This window comes from Solanum pennellii, chromosome 8 (assembly GCF_001406875.1).
Source record: "Solanum pennellii chromosome 8, SPENNV200".
Classification (NCBI taxonomy): Eukaryota; Viridiplantae; Streptophyta; class Magnoliopsida; order Solanales; family Solanaceae; genus Solanum; species Solanum pennellii.
Genome location: NC_028644.1, coordinates 65,062,530 through 65,080,497, shown reverse-complemented (window position 1 = coordinate 65,080,497; position 17,968 = coordinate 65,062,530). Strand labels below are relative to the sequence as shown.

The 17,968-nt window shown below is 32.3% G+C and overlaps 3 protein-coding genes across 5 annotated transcripts in view; 1 reads left to right on the top strand and 2 right to left on the bottom strand.

The window, feature by feature from the left end:
* Positions 1 to 1,385: 1,385 nt before the first annotated feature.
* On the bottom strand, positions 1,386 to 2,580 carry LOC107028299 (RING-H2 finger protein ATL29). Its single transcript, XM_015229325.2, has one exon. It carries the CDS (start codon positions 2,439 to 2,441, stop codon positions 1,473 to 1,475), a length of 969 nt encoding a protein of 322 aa, XP_015084811.1. The 5' UTR covers positions 2,442 to 2,580; the 3' UTR covers positions 1,386 to 1,472.
* Positions 2,581 to 3,047: 467 nt separating this feature from the next.
* LOC107028005 (cinnamoyl-CoA reductase-like SNL6) lies at positions 3,048 to 7,906 on the bottom strand. Of its 3 annotated transcripts, none has more exons than XM_015229056.2 (5): positions 7,723 to 7,906; positions 7,437 to 7,594; positions 5,127 to 5,327; positions 3,986 to 4,317; positions 3,048 to 3,396 (listed from the first exon to the last, which is right to left on the bottom strand). In XM_015229056.2, exons 1-5 carry the CDS (start codon positions 7,862 to 7,864, stop codon positions 3,270 to 3,272), a joined length of 960 nt encoding a protein of 319 aa, XP_015084542.1. In that variant the 5' UTR covers positions 7,865 to 7,906; the 3' UTR covers positions 3,048 to 3,269. The 3 variants fall into 3 exon arrangements, with proteins under 3 accessions (XP_015084542.1, XP_015084544.1, XP_015084543.1); XM_015229058.2 differs by lacking the exon at positions 7,723 to 7,906 and adding an exon at positions 5,617 to 5,792 and having other exon boundaries at positions 7,437 to 7,568; XM_015229057.2 differs by lacking the exons at positions 7,437 to 7,594; positions 7,723 to 7,906 and adding exons at positions 5,617 to 5,792; positions 5,963 to 6,379.
* A 3,370-nt stretch (positions 7,907 to 11,276) lies between these two features.
* The window catches only part of LOC107026775, a 10,525-nt gene continuing 3,833 nt past the window's right edge, over positions 11,277 to 17,968 (top strand). The window contains exon 1 of the mRNA XM_015227858.2: positions 11,277 to 11,788. Coding sequence (XP_015083344.1) covers positions 11,335 to 11,788 — 454 coding nt within the window. The 5' untranslated portion in view covers positions 11,277 to 11,334. The remainder of the gene's footprint in view (positions 11,789 to 17,968) is intronic.

Here is a 17,968-nt window from a genome sequence, read left to right as displayed (position 1 = left end):
AGAGAAAAGACATAAAGTGACACCTGAAGTTGTCTCGGATTTTTAAAAAGACACCTTAACTATGCAAATGTCCTATTACCCCACAAAAGTATTAAATATCTTTGTAAATTGACCATTTTGACTCATTTTCTCATCAACCTCACACGCGTGAGACACACTCTCCTTTTAATTAATTAATTTAATTTAAATATCAATTAAATACAGGTTTAACCCGACCCAAATCGTTTAAAAAGATAAATGGTACGCTTTCTTTTCTTTTCTCTCAATTTCTCACTTTCTTTCTTTATATTTTAATTTCTTGGGAAATTAGCTGAGCAAACAAGAAGTTTTCATGTTTATTTTAGTATTTGATAAAGATTATATTTTTTTTCTTCATGGATTTGTGATCTTCCGGAGAAAAACACATGTTAGAAATTATTTTAGGATAAAAACTAAAAAGTGTTAGAATCTTACCTTCTTTTTAAAAAAATTCATCTTGGACCAATGGTCCATTATTATTAATAATAAAGGAGAAAATTACAGACTTGGGTTAAAAAGACTCAGACAAACAAAAAGAAATCACCAATTTTAGAAAAAGAAACGAATTTGAAAAAAAAGAAGAAGAGGAAAGTCTCTACAGAAGGATCAAGATCCTCACGCCTTTCATCTTCAAATTTGATTCAATGANAAAAAAAAGAAGAGGAAAGTCTCTACAGAAGGACCAAGATCCTCACGCCTTTCATCTTCAAATTTGATTCAATGAAGCTCTAGTTTGCCTTACCCTTTTTGCCGGCTTCGAAGCATTTATCTACGAGCTTGGGCAAGATTCACTTCGGCAGTACCTTCATTAAAGAGAAAAGAATTTTTTTTCTTTAGTATAACAAGAGGCAACAAGGAGACCATATCGAATAAAAGCAACAGTTGTCAAAAATGGTTCCTTTGAAAGAATGGGGGAAAGTTGGGGAAGATGAGTACTTTAAAAAGGAAAGAATTAAATAATAGATTAAAAATGACACGTGTCACTTGTTAATTCGTTCTTTGAAAGAAAAATCTATCATTCACGCGCATTATTTGCGTGAAAACAAACATAGGGAGAAAACGGGTTAAAGTGGCGTATTTACAAAGATATTTCCTACTTTCGTGGGGTAATAGGACACTCATATAATACATAATGTATCCAAGAAGGGAATACTCAATTTGGAATATTTATCAATTCAAAAATCTCTCTAAAAATTTAATTTATCAAGGAAAGCATTGAAAATCACATAGTAAAGTAAGTTGACACTTGACACGCAGGTTTAAACTTGAAGACAACGTATAAAGTTCGTTCATCCGATTCAATTTGTTTGTTCTGTTTTGATTTTAAAAAAATTAGATTTCGTAAGTTTAAATTATAAACAGAAAAATAGAATAAATAAATTGAGATGAATGAAATATGTATTACGAATGAACAAGATAGATCTAATAATTCAACATTAAAAAAGAAAAAAAAATTATCGTAATTTATTGATATCTACTGTGTATGATTCTGAAACTTCACCAAAACCAGCATTTCCAGTAGTTGTTTTGCTTTTGTATTCACCAAAAGTAGTACAACTTTTTGTTGAATTATGTCCCTTTATAATTTTTGCCCTCACATGTTCTGGTAATTTCAATGTAAACCTATCTTCAGCTCCTCTAGATCTATTTATCGAGTGCCCCGTTGAATGCGATCTCGATAATTTCGTTTCTCCGTCTTGTAATTCCACACGTTCTAATGTTGTACTAGAGCATCCACTTTGTTCTTCTTCTTTATGATCATCATCATCGTCGTTGTTGTTATCATCTCGAATTGCAATGCTCAAAGAATCTTCTAACGATTCGTTCTCATTAATGTCACGCATGACATTATTGTTATTGTTATTATTGTTATTATTACTACTACTACTAATGTTACTGTTACTATTACTATTACTGGTCACGTATGATGTATATTGTGACCTTTTCTTTAGCACCTCAGGCGATTCTAGGTTCGCGCGACATACGGGGCATGTCTTGTGTGATTCGAGCCATAGATCGATACAATCTTGATGGTAAACATGGTTACATGAGGTAACCAGGCGAAGGACGCTATTGTTATCGAATTCAACGAGACAAATAGCACATTCAAGACCACAAGATTCTTTACGATAATCTTTTACACTTGAATAGGTAAATGTTGGAAATGATTTAATAATAGAAGGATCAAGACCTAATAGCCCATTTGCTGAAACCCTAGGATCAATTGGAGTACCATTAGGGCTATTTCTTAAATGCCATGTGTATAGTAGATTCTGGATGAAACATCTACAAAAGAAAATAGATGAAAAACCAATGAAGAAAATTAATACAAGGATGATAGTGAAGATTATTGCTACTGGTGGTGAGGCATATGTTGTTGGTGATGGTGGTGATGGGGTTGAATTTTGTACATTTGAAGACATTTAATTTGAAGAATAAAAGAGATAACATTAATAAGAATATGAATTATTTAACTTCTAAAATGGAAGAAGTAAAAAAGAGGAAGATAAGTGATGAAAGAAGGTGGAAAAAGGAAGAGTAGTGACATGGATGGAGTTTTAGATTTAGTTTTGTGTTTTTTTTTTTTATTGTTAGTGTTGTTATGTGAAATGATAAATTAAATAAAAAAAAGAATATAGTAATTATTGTTATTGAGATAAATATGTGTTAAATTATGGTACACTAACGTGGAAAAAGTTGGTTTATTATTCTATGGTTATGAAGGAAGTTGTAGAGAGAGTTCCATGTTATGAGGAAATGTGAGATATTAAATATGTATAGCAGTGTCTACGGTTTTTCTACCATTAGTTTATAGTAATTATTTGTTCGTTCATTTCAAAGTAAGTGTTTTTAAATTAAATTTATCTTAAAATAAATATCATTTTAAAACTTTAAGACAGAATAGTGACAAAAAACTATTTTTCCTTATAGTAATGTTCAATTCTCAAAAAATATCTAATAAATAAGGATAATTTAGTAGTTGATATTCCACCATTTTTTAAATGAGTGCTAATTAAATAGATTTGCACTTAAAAGCAACAACTACAATTTGCAAAATTTTATCACATGGAGCTTTTAAATTATTGCTTTACTAATGTTGACATTTGCACATCAACATAATTACATGCCATTTTTTGGGCTTATTTCCTTTCTATTTTCTCTTGCTTTTGGGTGAAATACCTTGGAAAATAATTTCTAAGAATGGAGGTTACCAATCAATTCATAATGCTTAAATGAATTAATTATGGAGATTATGTTGACATTTTCATAAGCACTCCTCTTGATTTGCCATTAATCTGTGGCTGACATTCAATCATAAGTTTGTTCAACTTCTTGTTGCTAATCCTCTCTTGAATTATCCTTGTATCACTCTCCATTCTATCAAATCAAAAAGAAAAATTTTATGAGATCCATATCATCATATTAATTACCTCAATTATCATAGACAACAACATTGATATTCAAGAATTGCGTTCAAAAGATCATCACCAAGATATTAATCATTTACAATTTTTGAAAGAAATTATGTATACTGACGGTTCAAACAATAAAATTTAAAAAATCTTCATAATTTCATAAATGAGATTTATAGGGATTGAGGTATGGAGACCTTACACTTCTATCTTTATAAGGTAGATATTTTCGATACATCCTCAGCACACATGCTTGATAGATAAGAAAAAAATTTGAAACATGGAGCAGGAAATGTTGATAGCAAGATACAAATCATAATTTTTAAAAAAATTAGAATTTCATAATTCCATAAAGACAGACACATTTCTATAATTAGTAGTTGGTACTTAACAATTTAAGTTTACAATATCGATTTTTATTCTTTATGAAATTATGTATAGTCATACAAATATCTACAACTTATTTCAGATCATAAATTTTTTTATTTTCTTAAATATCGTATCAAGACAAATTATATCACATAAATTGAAATGAAGTGAACAGATTATAGTACCTTTGAGGTGAAGAAGGCAAAGGGGATAACATGTTGGCAAGTTTAAGAGCATCTTCAGTTTGATTAATAATGTGATTAAAGCATAAATAGCGTCCATAAGTTGAAATTTGTTCATAAACACAAATGTGGGCCTCCACCAAGAAATCAAGATCAACGGTCACAAATACTCCATCTTCATACATCTCAGCAGCTCCTTTAAGATATGGATTTTTGATCGTTAGATCAGGACCCATTAATAATCCTGCGTTGACTGATACCATGTTGACTCCTCTGTCCATAGCCAATGCCCATGCTGTCTTCTCTGCTAGCGTTTTTGACAATGCATGCCATAGCTATCCATTTTCATCAAAAATAAAATTCACTATTATCGCACAAGTAAAGTCTGAAAGAATTAGTATGTGTATATTCAAAAAAATCATTATCGATGCTTTTGTGTATGATCTTACAAGTGAGATCTGAGAAAAATATAGTGTGTGTATTTTTATCTTTTTGAAATAAATAAGTTGTTACCGATACATTTGGGTATGTTACATCAAAGTAATTTATGCTAACATATTCTATAATTAGGTTTACTACCTAATTAATTACTTTTACCCTTTCTGTTCTACTTTACGTGATTTAATTTGTAACACGAAAGTCAAATCAATTAATTTTTTAGATAAGTCGGATATAAAAAATTAATTTTTTTTCGAAATAAAATCCATATTTTTAGAAACGATAGGAAAATATATTACGATTCAGTAATATACATAGTGAATATTTTAAAAAATGGTAAAAATAAATAAATAAATCATTTTACTCTTCAAATAGTAGACAGGATACAAAAGTGTGACAGAGGGAGTAACATGCTCTAATTAATTTATCACTTTAACCATAATAATTAATATTATTTGAACTTTAAGCATGCATTAGATGTGCGCATTTAATAATTCGCATATTAAAATAGTAATTTATACGAAAGTCTTCTGAACATCATGCACAAGTAGTAGTATTCACGATACACAAACTTTTAATTAATTCAATTAGGTACAAACTAACTAGAATAATTTCGGATTTCAAATATCATTACTTTGAAAATTAAAATTAACTTATTTTAAATTTTATAATAAAATATGATCAAACGTTTACTCATGATATGTACCTTGAATTTACGACAAACGTTGATATCACTCCAATGTCTTTCATCAAGAAGCATGGATGCAGAGTTTTGATCATTTTCATGATGTCCCCAAATAATTGCAGTTGCTGAGGAAGTAAACACAACCTTTTCAATAGTGTCTGTTTGTGCACATGCTTCCACTACATTATGTGCTGCCCTCACCTCCACTTCTCCAATATGTTCCTATCACGGAGTTAAAAAAAATTATTTCTGATATATCATCAATTCAAAAGAAAAGTTTCTAACATAGGAGGTTAGAAAGGCGTCGATAAATCAACACCCTAGTTTCATATGTTAACAATATTATCAATCATTCAAACACAAATAAAAGAGTGTTGTATTTGATAATCTGTCTTATATTTAAGTTATAATTAATTTTACTTTTTAATGGACGATTATAACTTTTTATGTGACCTAACATAGAAATTAAAACTCGAAACACAAATTAAATCTTAATCAAGAGTAATCGTACATCATAAGTGGAATGATCACGAGGAGGTTCAAAGGAATAGAAGAGAGCACAACAACCCTTCAAAGCATCAACAATACTATGATAATCAAAAGGATCCGATCGAAAAATCTTTAATTTCTTCATCTTGTCACCATCATCATCACATTCAAGTTCGTCCAACAACAACGATGATTCGCCTGATATGAGAGTAGGAAAGGAAGAAAACGAGTTAATTTCTCATATTGTCACTCAAGTAATAGTCATCTTCTGAGACAATAACTATCACTTGAATACTGACTATCTGAGAAATCAATCCGGAAGAAAACTAATGAATAGGAAAAGGGAAAATTCAAAGAGAAGTTCTAACCACAATTTTGAAGGGCTGCATGAACAGTATATCCTCTCTGAAGAAGACATTTAACAAGTTTTGAACCTAAACAACTCGAGGCATCCATTACACATATTGTACTATTCATGTTGAAATTGCTCTCAATTAGGAGTATATAAAATTCAAAAAAAATAGAGCGTTTGATCTATTGATTGGATATTTGTTATATAAAGAGAGATCAATTGGGATGTGAAGAGTTAATTAAGTCAAGGACTTTGTATAAAGCTACCTAGCATCTATATATACAACAAAAAGGTATTAGTTTTAGGGCCCAAATAATAATGAATGAGACTTTGAACTAAGCGTCTCGGGTTCAAGTCCTCTAAACTTAAAGTCTTCTTTGTTAAAGGGAAACTTTACTCTATTGTGAAATTTTTTGACGCTAATTCAAATTTAGTTGGACTTTAATGTTTTAATAAGGGCGCTGGACACCAATAAAACAAAAAAAAAGACACTAATATACTTATTCTATACCATATTAAATTTCAATTTCTTTTCTTAAAAGATATTATTAACACTAATTTTTCTTGCATGCATATGTAGGTGGGGTGACCAATTAGCTAGGCAGGCTTGTTGAGCTTTCCACGGTGTATTTTCAATTATTAGGAGACGATGTGGGGATAAACATTAATTAAAAACCTAATTAAATATGTATAATAATAAAAATCATACCTTAATTTCATTATTTAGTGGTTTGGGTTATCTAATAAACTTAGGCACTTCGAAAGAACGTGATATAAATCTATTATTTATAAATTTATTTATAATTTTTAAAAATAAAATCTTCGTTTTTATACCCGTAAAATTTAAAAGATTATTTTTTTCTATTCAATTTATGTCTAACTATACTAGGTTTCGACATCGTGTCCCACCGATAGCTGACACATTGATTAATTGGGGGTACGCTTTGATATAAAAAGTTCCTACAATATTATCAAAACAACACTATAGTCCGTTATATAACCAACTCATAATCAAACAAAAGATACCCATTCTTGATAAGTCAATGGAATTAATTGAATATTTTTTCAGTTTGGTATTATTTGATCTATATAGAAAATCAACATTATTAATAAAGTAAAAGTTTGGATCGTCAACTGAGCTATTAATATTCCTTTTGAGAAAAAAAAGTCTTCATGATTGGTCTTTTATCTCACGAGTGCTATAGCAATTTATTGCCTAAAACAACGTATGTTAATTAATCTTGATATTTCTAATTTCTCTTTTCTTTCTTTTTCCTACTTTTGGCCAACAACTAAAATTAATATCATACTATAGTTTAATCAAGCATTTATACACCGCACATAAGATTGTGAGTCACATTAGATATAAGATTTATAATCTTAAAAATAGATGATGGTATCTACTATGAGATATAAAGGTGATAATTGATATGGACATAAAAAAAATAATTAAGCTAACGTGCATATAATTAACTAAAGTATATACGTACATCATAAGTGCATGATTGGTCCTTTGGAGGTTCAAAGGAGTAAAACAAGCCACAACATCCCTTTAGAGCATCAATTATACTATGATAATCAAAAGGGTCCAAATGAAAATTCTTAAGTCTCTTCATGTCACATGCATCCAAGAACTCACCATGACCACCTAATTAAAAAAAAAACAAATTAATTAACGAATCATCAGTAAGGAGGATTGCTCAAATGGTAAGCAGATTCGAGTTATTAAAAAAAAGAATTTCACAGAGAGGGGTAAAAATAAAAATATAAACGAACCATTATGAATATTTTGAATAGCAGCATGAACCGTGTAGCCATTTTTGAGTAGTCTCTTGACTAAGCTCGAGCCGAGACGAGTCGAGGCATCCATGACACACACAGTGTTGGAGACGGAGTCAAAATTAGAAGCCGGAGCCATTGTTGTGTTTATGCTTAAAAAAAAAGAGAGAAGAAATAAGGATAAGTAGAACAAAGATATGTATATATAGGGGAACTGACAAGTTTATAAGCTAGAGAAGCATTCAAAGATCGTTGGTGTTTAGATTCAAGATTTAAGCTCTATGAAATTTATTTTTTAATATTATGGTCTCAAATCTATTATTTTGCAATTTTTGTTAATTATTATATATAACTTACTTTTTTCGTTTCAATTTGTTTATCATACTTCCCTTTTCGATTTGTGTAAAAAAGAATGCTTTTTTTTTTTGGCAACTCTTTAATTATATTTTTTCACATGACATGTTAAATCACAATACTAAAGGATATTTTGATACATTCAGCATATCTTTAATTTAAGATTATATGATTCAAAAATCTTTTTTATTTTTTAAACTATATGTCAAGTTATAATCAGACAAACAATTTTAGCTTGGACGCACTCCTCAATAAAATTACTCATTCCTAGAAAATAAATAGTACTTTACTAACTTATCCTTGATAAATCACTTGAAAAAGATGCAACTCTTTCATAAAGTTATATCGAAAATATTAGATTAAGATGAATTCGATAAAGTTGGTATGTGGTAGTTGGCAAGTTAGCAAATAATGACCAAAATTGGAGAAAGATATTATACACAAGTATTATGGAGTTTGGTTTGGTGAGAGGGAAAACCTCAGCACCACAAGAAACACCTACCAAAGCATCGTCTTTGTATTCTCTCCCTAACTTTTTGTTGTACACATAAATCATCATCAAATGAGTAATGTAAATATTTTTCGTTTTAATTTATGTGTCACGTTTTTATATTTGATATATTTTGTAAGAAAGTGTTATACTTTTTTTGTTAATTATAAATAATTTATTTTTAATAAAATAAATAATTTATAGTCACATAAATATTTATGACTTAAATTTAGATAATATAAATTTAAAAACTTCAAATTATTTCTTAGATTTGATATCCAATCAAATTAATTAACATATTGCACATATTTTTTTTAAAAAAAATTTCATTCTTTTATAGTTTGTCCTCGTCACCTTAATGCTCTCACTTGAACTACAAGCTTGAGTTACCGACCTCGGTCCGGTACTATTCCGGTCCGGTAGTCTTGGGATAAAATACGACACCGTGAATCGATACATGAGACGGAACGGTATCATGATTTGGTAATAGTATACCGATATCAATTTCGTTCCGGTCTTATTCAATTTTGATTAATTATTTTTTATTAATTAATTGATATTGGATTGATATTTTTTAATTTGTGTCATTGTTTTATCCTCATGTTTATTTAATTTTTTAAAATTACAAACTTAAGTTATTGAAATTACAAGGTATAAATATAACTTATAAGTTATAATACATTAATAAGTAATAACTTATAAACTTCAAAAGATTAAAATCTTAAAAATTAAGCTAAAAAACATTAAAAAAAACTTTATTAAACTTCGATAGGTAAAACTTTAAAATAAATATCTTTAAAATAAATTTAAGTAAAATTATATTATAAATGTCAAAATTATTAATTTAAACTTAGAAATATAAAAAAAAACATTCATATTTTCGTAATTCAAAAAATCAAAATAAGTAAAAAAATTTTAATCATTTTTTGAAATAGCTAAATCTGTCGTCCCGTTTATCCCATTCCGTTTCATTTCGGTTTGTTTCGATTTCATCTTGGCATACAAGGGGACGAAATAGAACCGAGTATCCGTCTCAGTAATTCTACTCCATTTCATTCCGATACCGTAACAAATCGATCAAAACGTCGCATTCCGATTCGTTCTGATTCGATAGTTCTGTTCCAATTGGGTCTGTTGCCCAGTCTTAATTCACTTTAAGACAACTTGAGTCCTAAATAGCAATCGCTACTTACAATTGATCATAATTTCAAAACCTATTTAGAATATGCACATTCGAGTGGTGTAAATTTTGCTTTTTTCTTGACACTATTTTAAGATGTGCAAAGATAAAACAAAACACAATTTTATAACACGTAGTAAATCTTGCTCCTTTCGAGACACTATTTTGAGGAAGGAAACATCTGCAGATCAATGTATAACAATATATTGATGAGACATTGTCTCTTAGAGGCGAAGGATGATAAGAGAAAATTTGCTATACTTAATTCAACCCGACAGTCAAAGAATTGTTTCATTGTGTCTATTACTTTATTTCTATTATACAAATTAAACCACGATATGATTGAAATTTAAAACATCAAAAACATTTGAATACATATAAATATATAAAAAGATTTAAGGTTTTAAGTTAACTGATGTAGTTCAATAACATATACTTTCTCTTTGAAAATGCATAAAATTTGAAAGATGATTTTTTTTTAATGTTAGAAATAAAATATGAGAGAGCCACATGATGGGCTCAAATACATGCAAAAAAAATTCAAGGACGAGATCTAAGCAAACAGAGAAATTAAGATGAACTTACAACCTTGAGATCATAAATAAGATAGAAAACTCTATAACACTCCGATTTCTTCTTTGAATCATCAATCTACACTACAATAAGCGCTGCAATATAAATTAAGATGAACATAAAACAGATCATTATTATAATTGATTCTTAACAAATGAACTCAAAATAAATCACATTTATAAAAATGTGAATTTTTTTTGTCGGGCACTTCCTTAAGAACCATCAATGGATCAAAATTTAGAACCGTTTCCACTTGTTCTTCTTCACTTATTTAAGAAGTAGAAAAGATTAAAGTTAAATTGATGTTGCTATAGAATTTTGAATTCTCAAACAGCACGAGTGACCTTTGTTTAACAATATATGTTTCATTACCATAAGAGCATTACACGTAGGTCATTACCATTGACCCACTATGCAAAGACAATATTGTTCAAAATCATCTCTAAATTATGTCTTAAACAAAAATTTCATCATTAATTATCCATGTGAAGGAAAAACATCTCTAAAATAAGCAAAATACATCCAACAACTGGTTTAATGTTACAATCAACAATTGCCCAACCATACTTTGCACGCGAAGCTTATCAAACTCCATTTGAACTGAGAACATACATTGCAACCTGTAAATCAAGTTTTAATCTCACTTCTCTCATTGAAAAAAGCAAATGAAAATGTTAGGCTTCTTTTATTCATCAAATTCGACCTTTAGAAATTAATATGTTAACTAAATAGCGAAATAATAGAATCATCAACATATAACCATTAAGCAAAAAATAATTAGGCATTTTTAGCGAGGAATTGCTAGCCACATAACCACGAATAATAAAATTGCTAGCCACACGACCACGTAAAATAAGATAGAAATAGAGTGGAAATATTACGATAAACTGAAATGACCAGAATATCCTCAGCTAATAATTTGTTTTTTTAGTAAAAAGTAGACAGATACCATAATCCTTGCCTAGTCTTCTAAAATAGTAGAATAGAAAGAAAATTCTGTACAAAAATTAAAATGACTTCAACAGAAAACAATGGTGCTTCTAGCCACCCCTCCACTACCGGCGCCACCGTTGTCGACGGCATAAACGCTGGCCTTCTTATTTCAACCACCGAGACGATACGTTTGTTTCTCGCCGGAGCTTCCGCGGGAGTTGAACTCTCCGATGACCTGAGAGAACTCGCGTCTTCCCTTTCTGATCAACCCACGGTACCATACAAACATCTGAGGTCGGTTTGGATTGGGTCTAACCCTTCAACGCGACCTGATCTGATGGGCTTGTTATCCGGATCCAATTTCGTCTTCTGCAGTCCAAAACCTAGAGAGAAAAGTGAGGAACTCAAAGCTCGGTTGAAGAAACTAGAAGAAGCGTCGGAGAGGAAGGCGTATGATGAATTGGTGAAGGATATTACTCCTAGGAAACCTGTGGATGAACCTTTTTCCTCTTATAAAGATCAAATGGGCTTTGGTGAGTCTCTCTCTCTTTTGCATATTATAATGATCTATTGGCATTATTGAAGTTGTATTTCCTAGTTCCAATTTTATTGACATAGTATTGGAATGAAATCAGTCTGAATAGAACAGAATGATTCATAACACCAATTAGTATGAATTAAGGTCATAGTTGATTGATATTGATTACTTTGATTGGAATCAACTATTGAGGTGAGAATTGAAATTTTATTTAAATAGAAGTGAGTTCAAAAAGCTAATTTTTTTGGAAAAATTTGAACTTTCTCATTCCAGTAATATATACAACAGCAGCAACAACAATAACATACCAAATGTAGTCCTATAAGTGGTGTCTGGGAAGGGTAGTGTGTAAGCAACCTTACCCCTTGAGTTATATTCAGTTTCCCCCACTCCTAAGCTAAGTAATGAGCGAGAAAGACGAATGCCAAATTTACGTAGTAATAGTAAGCAGTAGCGAGAACAGGAAAGGTATAATTGCATCCGTCCTTCCAATCAAGCAAGAGACCAATGATTGCCATCAAAGCAAGTGTATAGACTATAGACTTGCAGGATCAGGTGGGAACTTGATAGGTAGAGAGGTTGTTTCCAATGGACCCTCGGCCTAAGACACAATATATATACATACATATATATATATATATGTATATATATATATATGTATATATATATATATATATGTATGTATATGTATATATATATATATGTATATGTATATATATATACATTTATATACATATATATACATATGTATATGTATATACATATGTATATGTATAGCAAAGGTTCAAATTAGGACAGTTTAAAGTGGGAGTTAGTAGTTTTAACTGTGTGATATAAATCATAGTATGATGGCAAGAGCGTTAGCATGGGTTAGTCAAAAGCTTCAGTTGAGAAGGAGTGATTTCTGATACACTTCATCATCTTCAGAATCTGATGAGGTGAAGTTGGTTAAGACTCACTTATGTCTACACACACATGTAAACATCCCCCTTTACAGGACAACAAAGAAAAGATTGTCTGGAATCTCTAGGTTTCAGACCCAGGAGTTGACTTCAGTTTTTTCTGTCAAAGGCTTGCGTGATGGCGTGGTTAAGCTCTGAAACTAGATGGAAAGCAGTCTGATTACATTTCTCTCTTGCACTGCTCTTTAGTTCAGATAGGTTCTGAGGGATGCGTTTGATCACGCATGGATCTTTCATGAAACGAGCATCACTAAAGAATAACTATTTCACTTAATTATACAGTTCCATATCTTTTTGTATAATTGTTTTTGTGTTTGCAGTTATTGTTCTTTGATTGCATTTATATTTAAATTTGCACCTTTTTTCATCAAACCATCATTTTTGTTTGCGCTTTGCACTTAAATCCCAACAGACTGCTCCTTTTTTTTTTCCGCCTTTGATAACATTGCTTCCTACATGAGCATTTAGAACATGTATTTCAAAGTTATAGTTCCATGGGCTGTTTTGGTTGGAAAATATGTGGATCAACCTTCCAAGAGATTTCTTGCTAGGTTACTTTTTGATTTGCTTAATAAATAACCTGATGGTATAAGTAACAAAGTAAGTTTGAATAAGTGTGTCTGTTGGGATTCATCAGAAACAGCCTCTCTATCCCACAAAAGTAGGGGTGTAAGGTCTGCATACATCCTACCCTCCCCGGATCCCACTTGTGGGACTACACTGGGTATGTTGTTGTTGTATCTGTTGGAGAGATTGGGAATTATTGCTTGTAAATGTTCTTCTGAAGATTATTTTTTTTTGGACAAAAATGCTCTTCTGAAGGTTTTGCAAGCCTCATATGATAGATTATAGGAAAAACGTCTTTATACATTTGACAGTGTGTTGCCAAAAAAAGATAGAGTTGGAGATAATTTTAGTATCTAGGCATGATTCCTAATCAGACTTGTTGTTTCGCATGCCAGCCTTGTTTTAGCCGCTAAGTTTCTCTAGACTTTTTTGTTAACTTTTTGCCGTTAAGCAGTTCGTTCTTGGAGGCAAAAATCATACAGAAATTAGTGATGTTTTGCTGAAAATTAGAGGATCCTATATCACTATCTGCCATGCAAGCTTCAATATCTTCAAAAGTCTAGTTTTACCAGACATATGAGAGATTGATTTTTGATTAGTGAGGTCATCTTGTTCTTTGTCATGTGCATTTCTAGGGAATATCATTTAGGAGATCTGATTAGGGTTCCAAGTGTTTCTTGCCTCTGCATATTTATACAACACTTCGGTAACATGAGCTGAGCCTTGTTTCTATGAGATTTTTCGTTGTATATACAGAATAAGTTGTTACTTCCTTGGTGTTTGACGTGGACACGGAGGTTAATATTTTAATTTGACTTTTACATATTGTATTTGTGATTGCTAAGGAAAATATTAAAGTAATGGTTAAAAGGTTTGTTTGATAATGAACCATGCTATCTATTATTAAACTTTGAACAGATGTGGTGGTTTTTTTTAATAATTAAACTGCCTCCTTTGATCATTGATGAGCAAACATTACAAGTTTGAGTTTGGCATACCAAACTGATTACATGAGCATAGAGTAGAGACAAAGCAGTTTGTTCCACTAAGTTAACAGTTAGCTAATCCTAAACCAACTGTAGCTCTAGTAGAAATGCAGAGGTCCAGGGGGGTCATATACAATAGTTGCTGGTTTAAAAGTTCTGTATCCGAAGGTAGGAAAATCCCATCTGTCCATATTAACTAGACCCTTAAAATGTCTAGGAAGTTCCGAGAAGGAGTTGAAGACATGTACCCCCACCAAACCATGACTGAGGGCTGCTAGTTTATCAGCAGGTTTGTTAGCCTCCCTAAAACAGTGACTGATATTAAAACCATGGTAATCAACTAATTTCTGAATCTCCTGAATCTGGTTCTCAAGTGCCCAAGGAGGTCTCTATTCCTTTTTTATCCATATAGTCAAAAACATGTAGTCTGTCTCTCCCCATACAATGTCGTAGCCTCTGTTCTTACACCAGTTGAGCCCAAATAGCATTGCGGCTGTTTCTGCCATGTTGCTTGTGCCTTGACCGAGATTTATCGAATAGGCAAAAATTAGAAAGCCTTGATTATCTTGAATTATTCCGCCTCCTCCACAATTTCCTTGAAGGCAACTTCCTCACTATTGAGTCTTACTATCAGTGTAGGTGGTTTGAGCCATCTCAACATGATGTCCTTTGTTGGATTTCAGCTTCACATATTTGGCATATGCTACCCCATGTTGCTCCAATTCTGGCCTTGCTAAACTGGAACCTTGTAACCTGCAAGATAGTGAAATGACATTAGTTTTTGTTCGATAGAGTGAAGGTTTTTCATCCTCAAACTTGCTACTACATCTTGTTCTCCAGAAGTCCCAACAAATAACGGCGGGTAGAGTTTTAGCAATGAAAGCAACTATGGGGTTGCGAGTCCTTAAATTCCACCAATTTATCAAAAGCATCGTCAGAGATATGTTCCTATAATTGATTCCCAGCGGACCCACAAAATTATTTCACACTCTCTTGGCATGATCACCTTGACAAAAAAGATGATCTACCGTCTCAGTTATATTGATTCTGTTAACATCATTACAACTGTGGCATCCTCGGGGAATATTGATGCCTAATCTTGCCACTTTATCATTAGTAGATAATTTATCATTAATCGCTCTCCAAGTGAGAAAAGACATTTTAAGAGTAATGTCGCTGCTCCAAACATTATTGGAGATGTTCTGATTGTTTTTTCCCTGATGTTGCTCCAAGCCGAACAAATGCTGAATAGTCCGCTACTAGTCTAGGTCCAAATAGTCGTATCATCTTTATTGTTGTCAAGAACAATTCCAAGGCTAATAATCTTGTTTTTTAGCTCCATATTGGGTTGAGTTTGAAGACTATTCCACTCCCAAGAACCATTCTTAAGAATAGAATTGAGCTTGATTTGAGTATGACCATTTACATTAGAGGTGATCAGATAGAGAGGTCCTAAGTTGGACCAATTATCAAACGAAAAGGATACATCATCTGTTCCTAGTTTCCACAGAATATACTCTTCAGTGTTGTTCTTGATTTCTTGAAGAGCTTTCCAAAAGTGAGAACTTGCTTTGGCTAATTGAACACTGATCGGATGTCAACGAAGTATTTAGCACACATGAATTCTCTCCAAAGAGATTTAGAAGTTCTAATATTCCACCATTGGTTAGCCTTAACGCATTACATATGTCATTGATCCTTCTGAAGTTTACTCCTCCTTCATCATAAGGGTAACATAAGTTATCCCAAGAGATCCAGTGATGTTTCCCCCTGTATCTTGGCCAGACCAAAAGAACCTAGCTATGCATTTTTCAATCAGCTCCATGGTCCCTTTGGTTGGGTTGACAGCACTTTAGAGATGGATAGGAAGAGCTAGTAGAACATGCCTGATAAGAGTAGCTCTTCCTCCGGTAGAAAGGAATTTAGTGTGCCAACCCTTGATTCTATTAATGACCTTGTTAACAATATCCGAATAGTAGCTGATGTTTATCTTACCGGTAATAAGGGACATCCTTGGTACGTAGTAGGAAACTCTTTATACCTCATCGCTGTGATAATCTTTAGTCTGTTGATGGCAGACAGACCACTTCTAAATTCATGGAAAAACAGCTTTTGTTCTTGTTGATGAGTTGACCAGAAACCTTCTCATACTTGTTCAGAGTCTTTAAGAATCAGCTGGAGAGATCTTTTACTCCAGTTGCAGAAAAAAATGGTGTCATCTGCAAATTTGAGATGATTGATACTAGGGCCTCTATTTTTCATGTAAAAACCTTTATAACCAGGAGAGTCCTGTAAACCATCTAACATTTGAGATAGAAGCTCGACACTAAGGATAAAGAGACTAGGGGATAAAGGATCACCCTGTCTCAAGCCCCTAGTCAATTTGAAGAAACCGTGTCTTTCACCATTCACAGTAACAGAGTCTTGAAGTACGTCACTGCTCCTTCAGCAATAGCATTATTACCTTGTAGCCACTGATTTTCATCATCCTTGATTTTTCTGATATTAAGCCTTTTTCTGTTGTCTTTGATAATGCTCTGAAAGTAGTCCGTATTAGCATCACCCTTCTCAAGCCATTTGACCCTAGCTTTTTGCCTAAGGATGGAGTCTTGCAACTTGATAAACCTCATCTATTCTGCTCTGCATCTTGATAACTCATTTTTATTGTCAGCCGAATTGTTATGGATGCTGATATCTTCAGGAGCCCTTATCTGAGCTTCCAATCTTTTGGGTTCTTCATAAATGTCTCCAAAGGCATGTCTTGACCAGCTGCTGAGTTTCTTGCAGGTATTCTTAATCTTTGATGAAGAACATACATAGGATTCCCTATTACTTCTTCCTCCCAAACGTTTTGGACAATATTCAGGTAGTCACTATGTTCAGTCCAAATATTGAGAAATTTAAAGTACTTGATGTGTTGGTAACCTCATTATTCATCTTCACCAGCAAAGGAACATGATCAGAACATGTTCTAGAGAGGTGAGTAACACTAGTTGCCTTGTAGACATCAAACCAAGATGAATTATACACCAGTCTATCAAGTCTTCTCCAAAATAGTTTTTTGGGGGTCTCTGTTATTGCACCAAGTATATTTGATTTCATAATAACCTGGATCCTGCAATCCACAAACATTTAGACATTCTATGAAATTGAAACTCTCCTCCATCCTATGGGGTCTTCCCCCCATTTTTTCATCCCTGGAGCAAATGACATTGAAATCTCCAATTGCACCCCAAGGATCTGAAATAGTGGAAGCAATGTTCTTTAAGTCTGCCCATAATTCCTTTCTCAATTCTTCAGTGCATTTGGCATAAATCACAGATAGGAAGAAAACAGGATCAACATCGTGAGCTACTCTGAGTAGTACGTGTTGATCCTTGTCTTGGATAATGTCAACAATAACTTCATTCAACCAGAAGATCCATATTTTGTTGGAGCAGTTGTTGTAAGCATTTTGAATGCCTAGTTTTCTTCTAAATTTCTCATTTTCCCACTATCCACCATGGGTTCTTGAAGAGAAATCAAGGGAACTTGAAATTGTTGTAGTAGTAGATTGAGTCTTTCTACGGATCCTTGAGATCCTATCCCTCTAATATTCCATGATAGGGTGTTAATCATTGGAAAATTTTAGGGGAAAGGTCCTCCCCCCCCCCCCCCCCC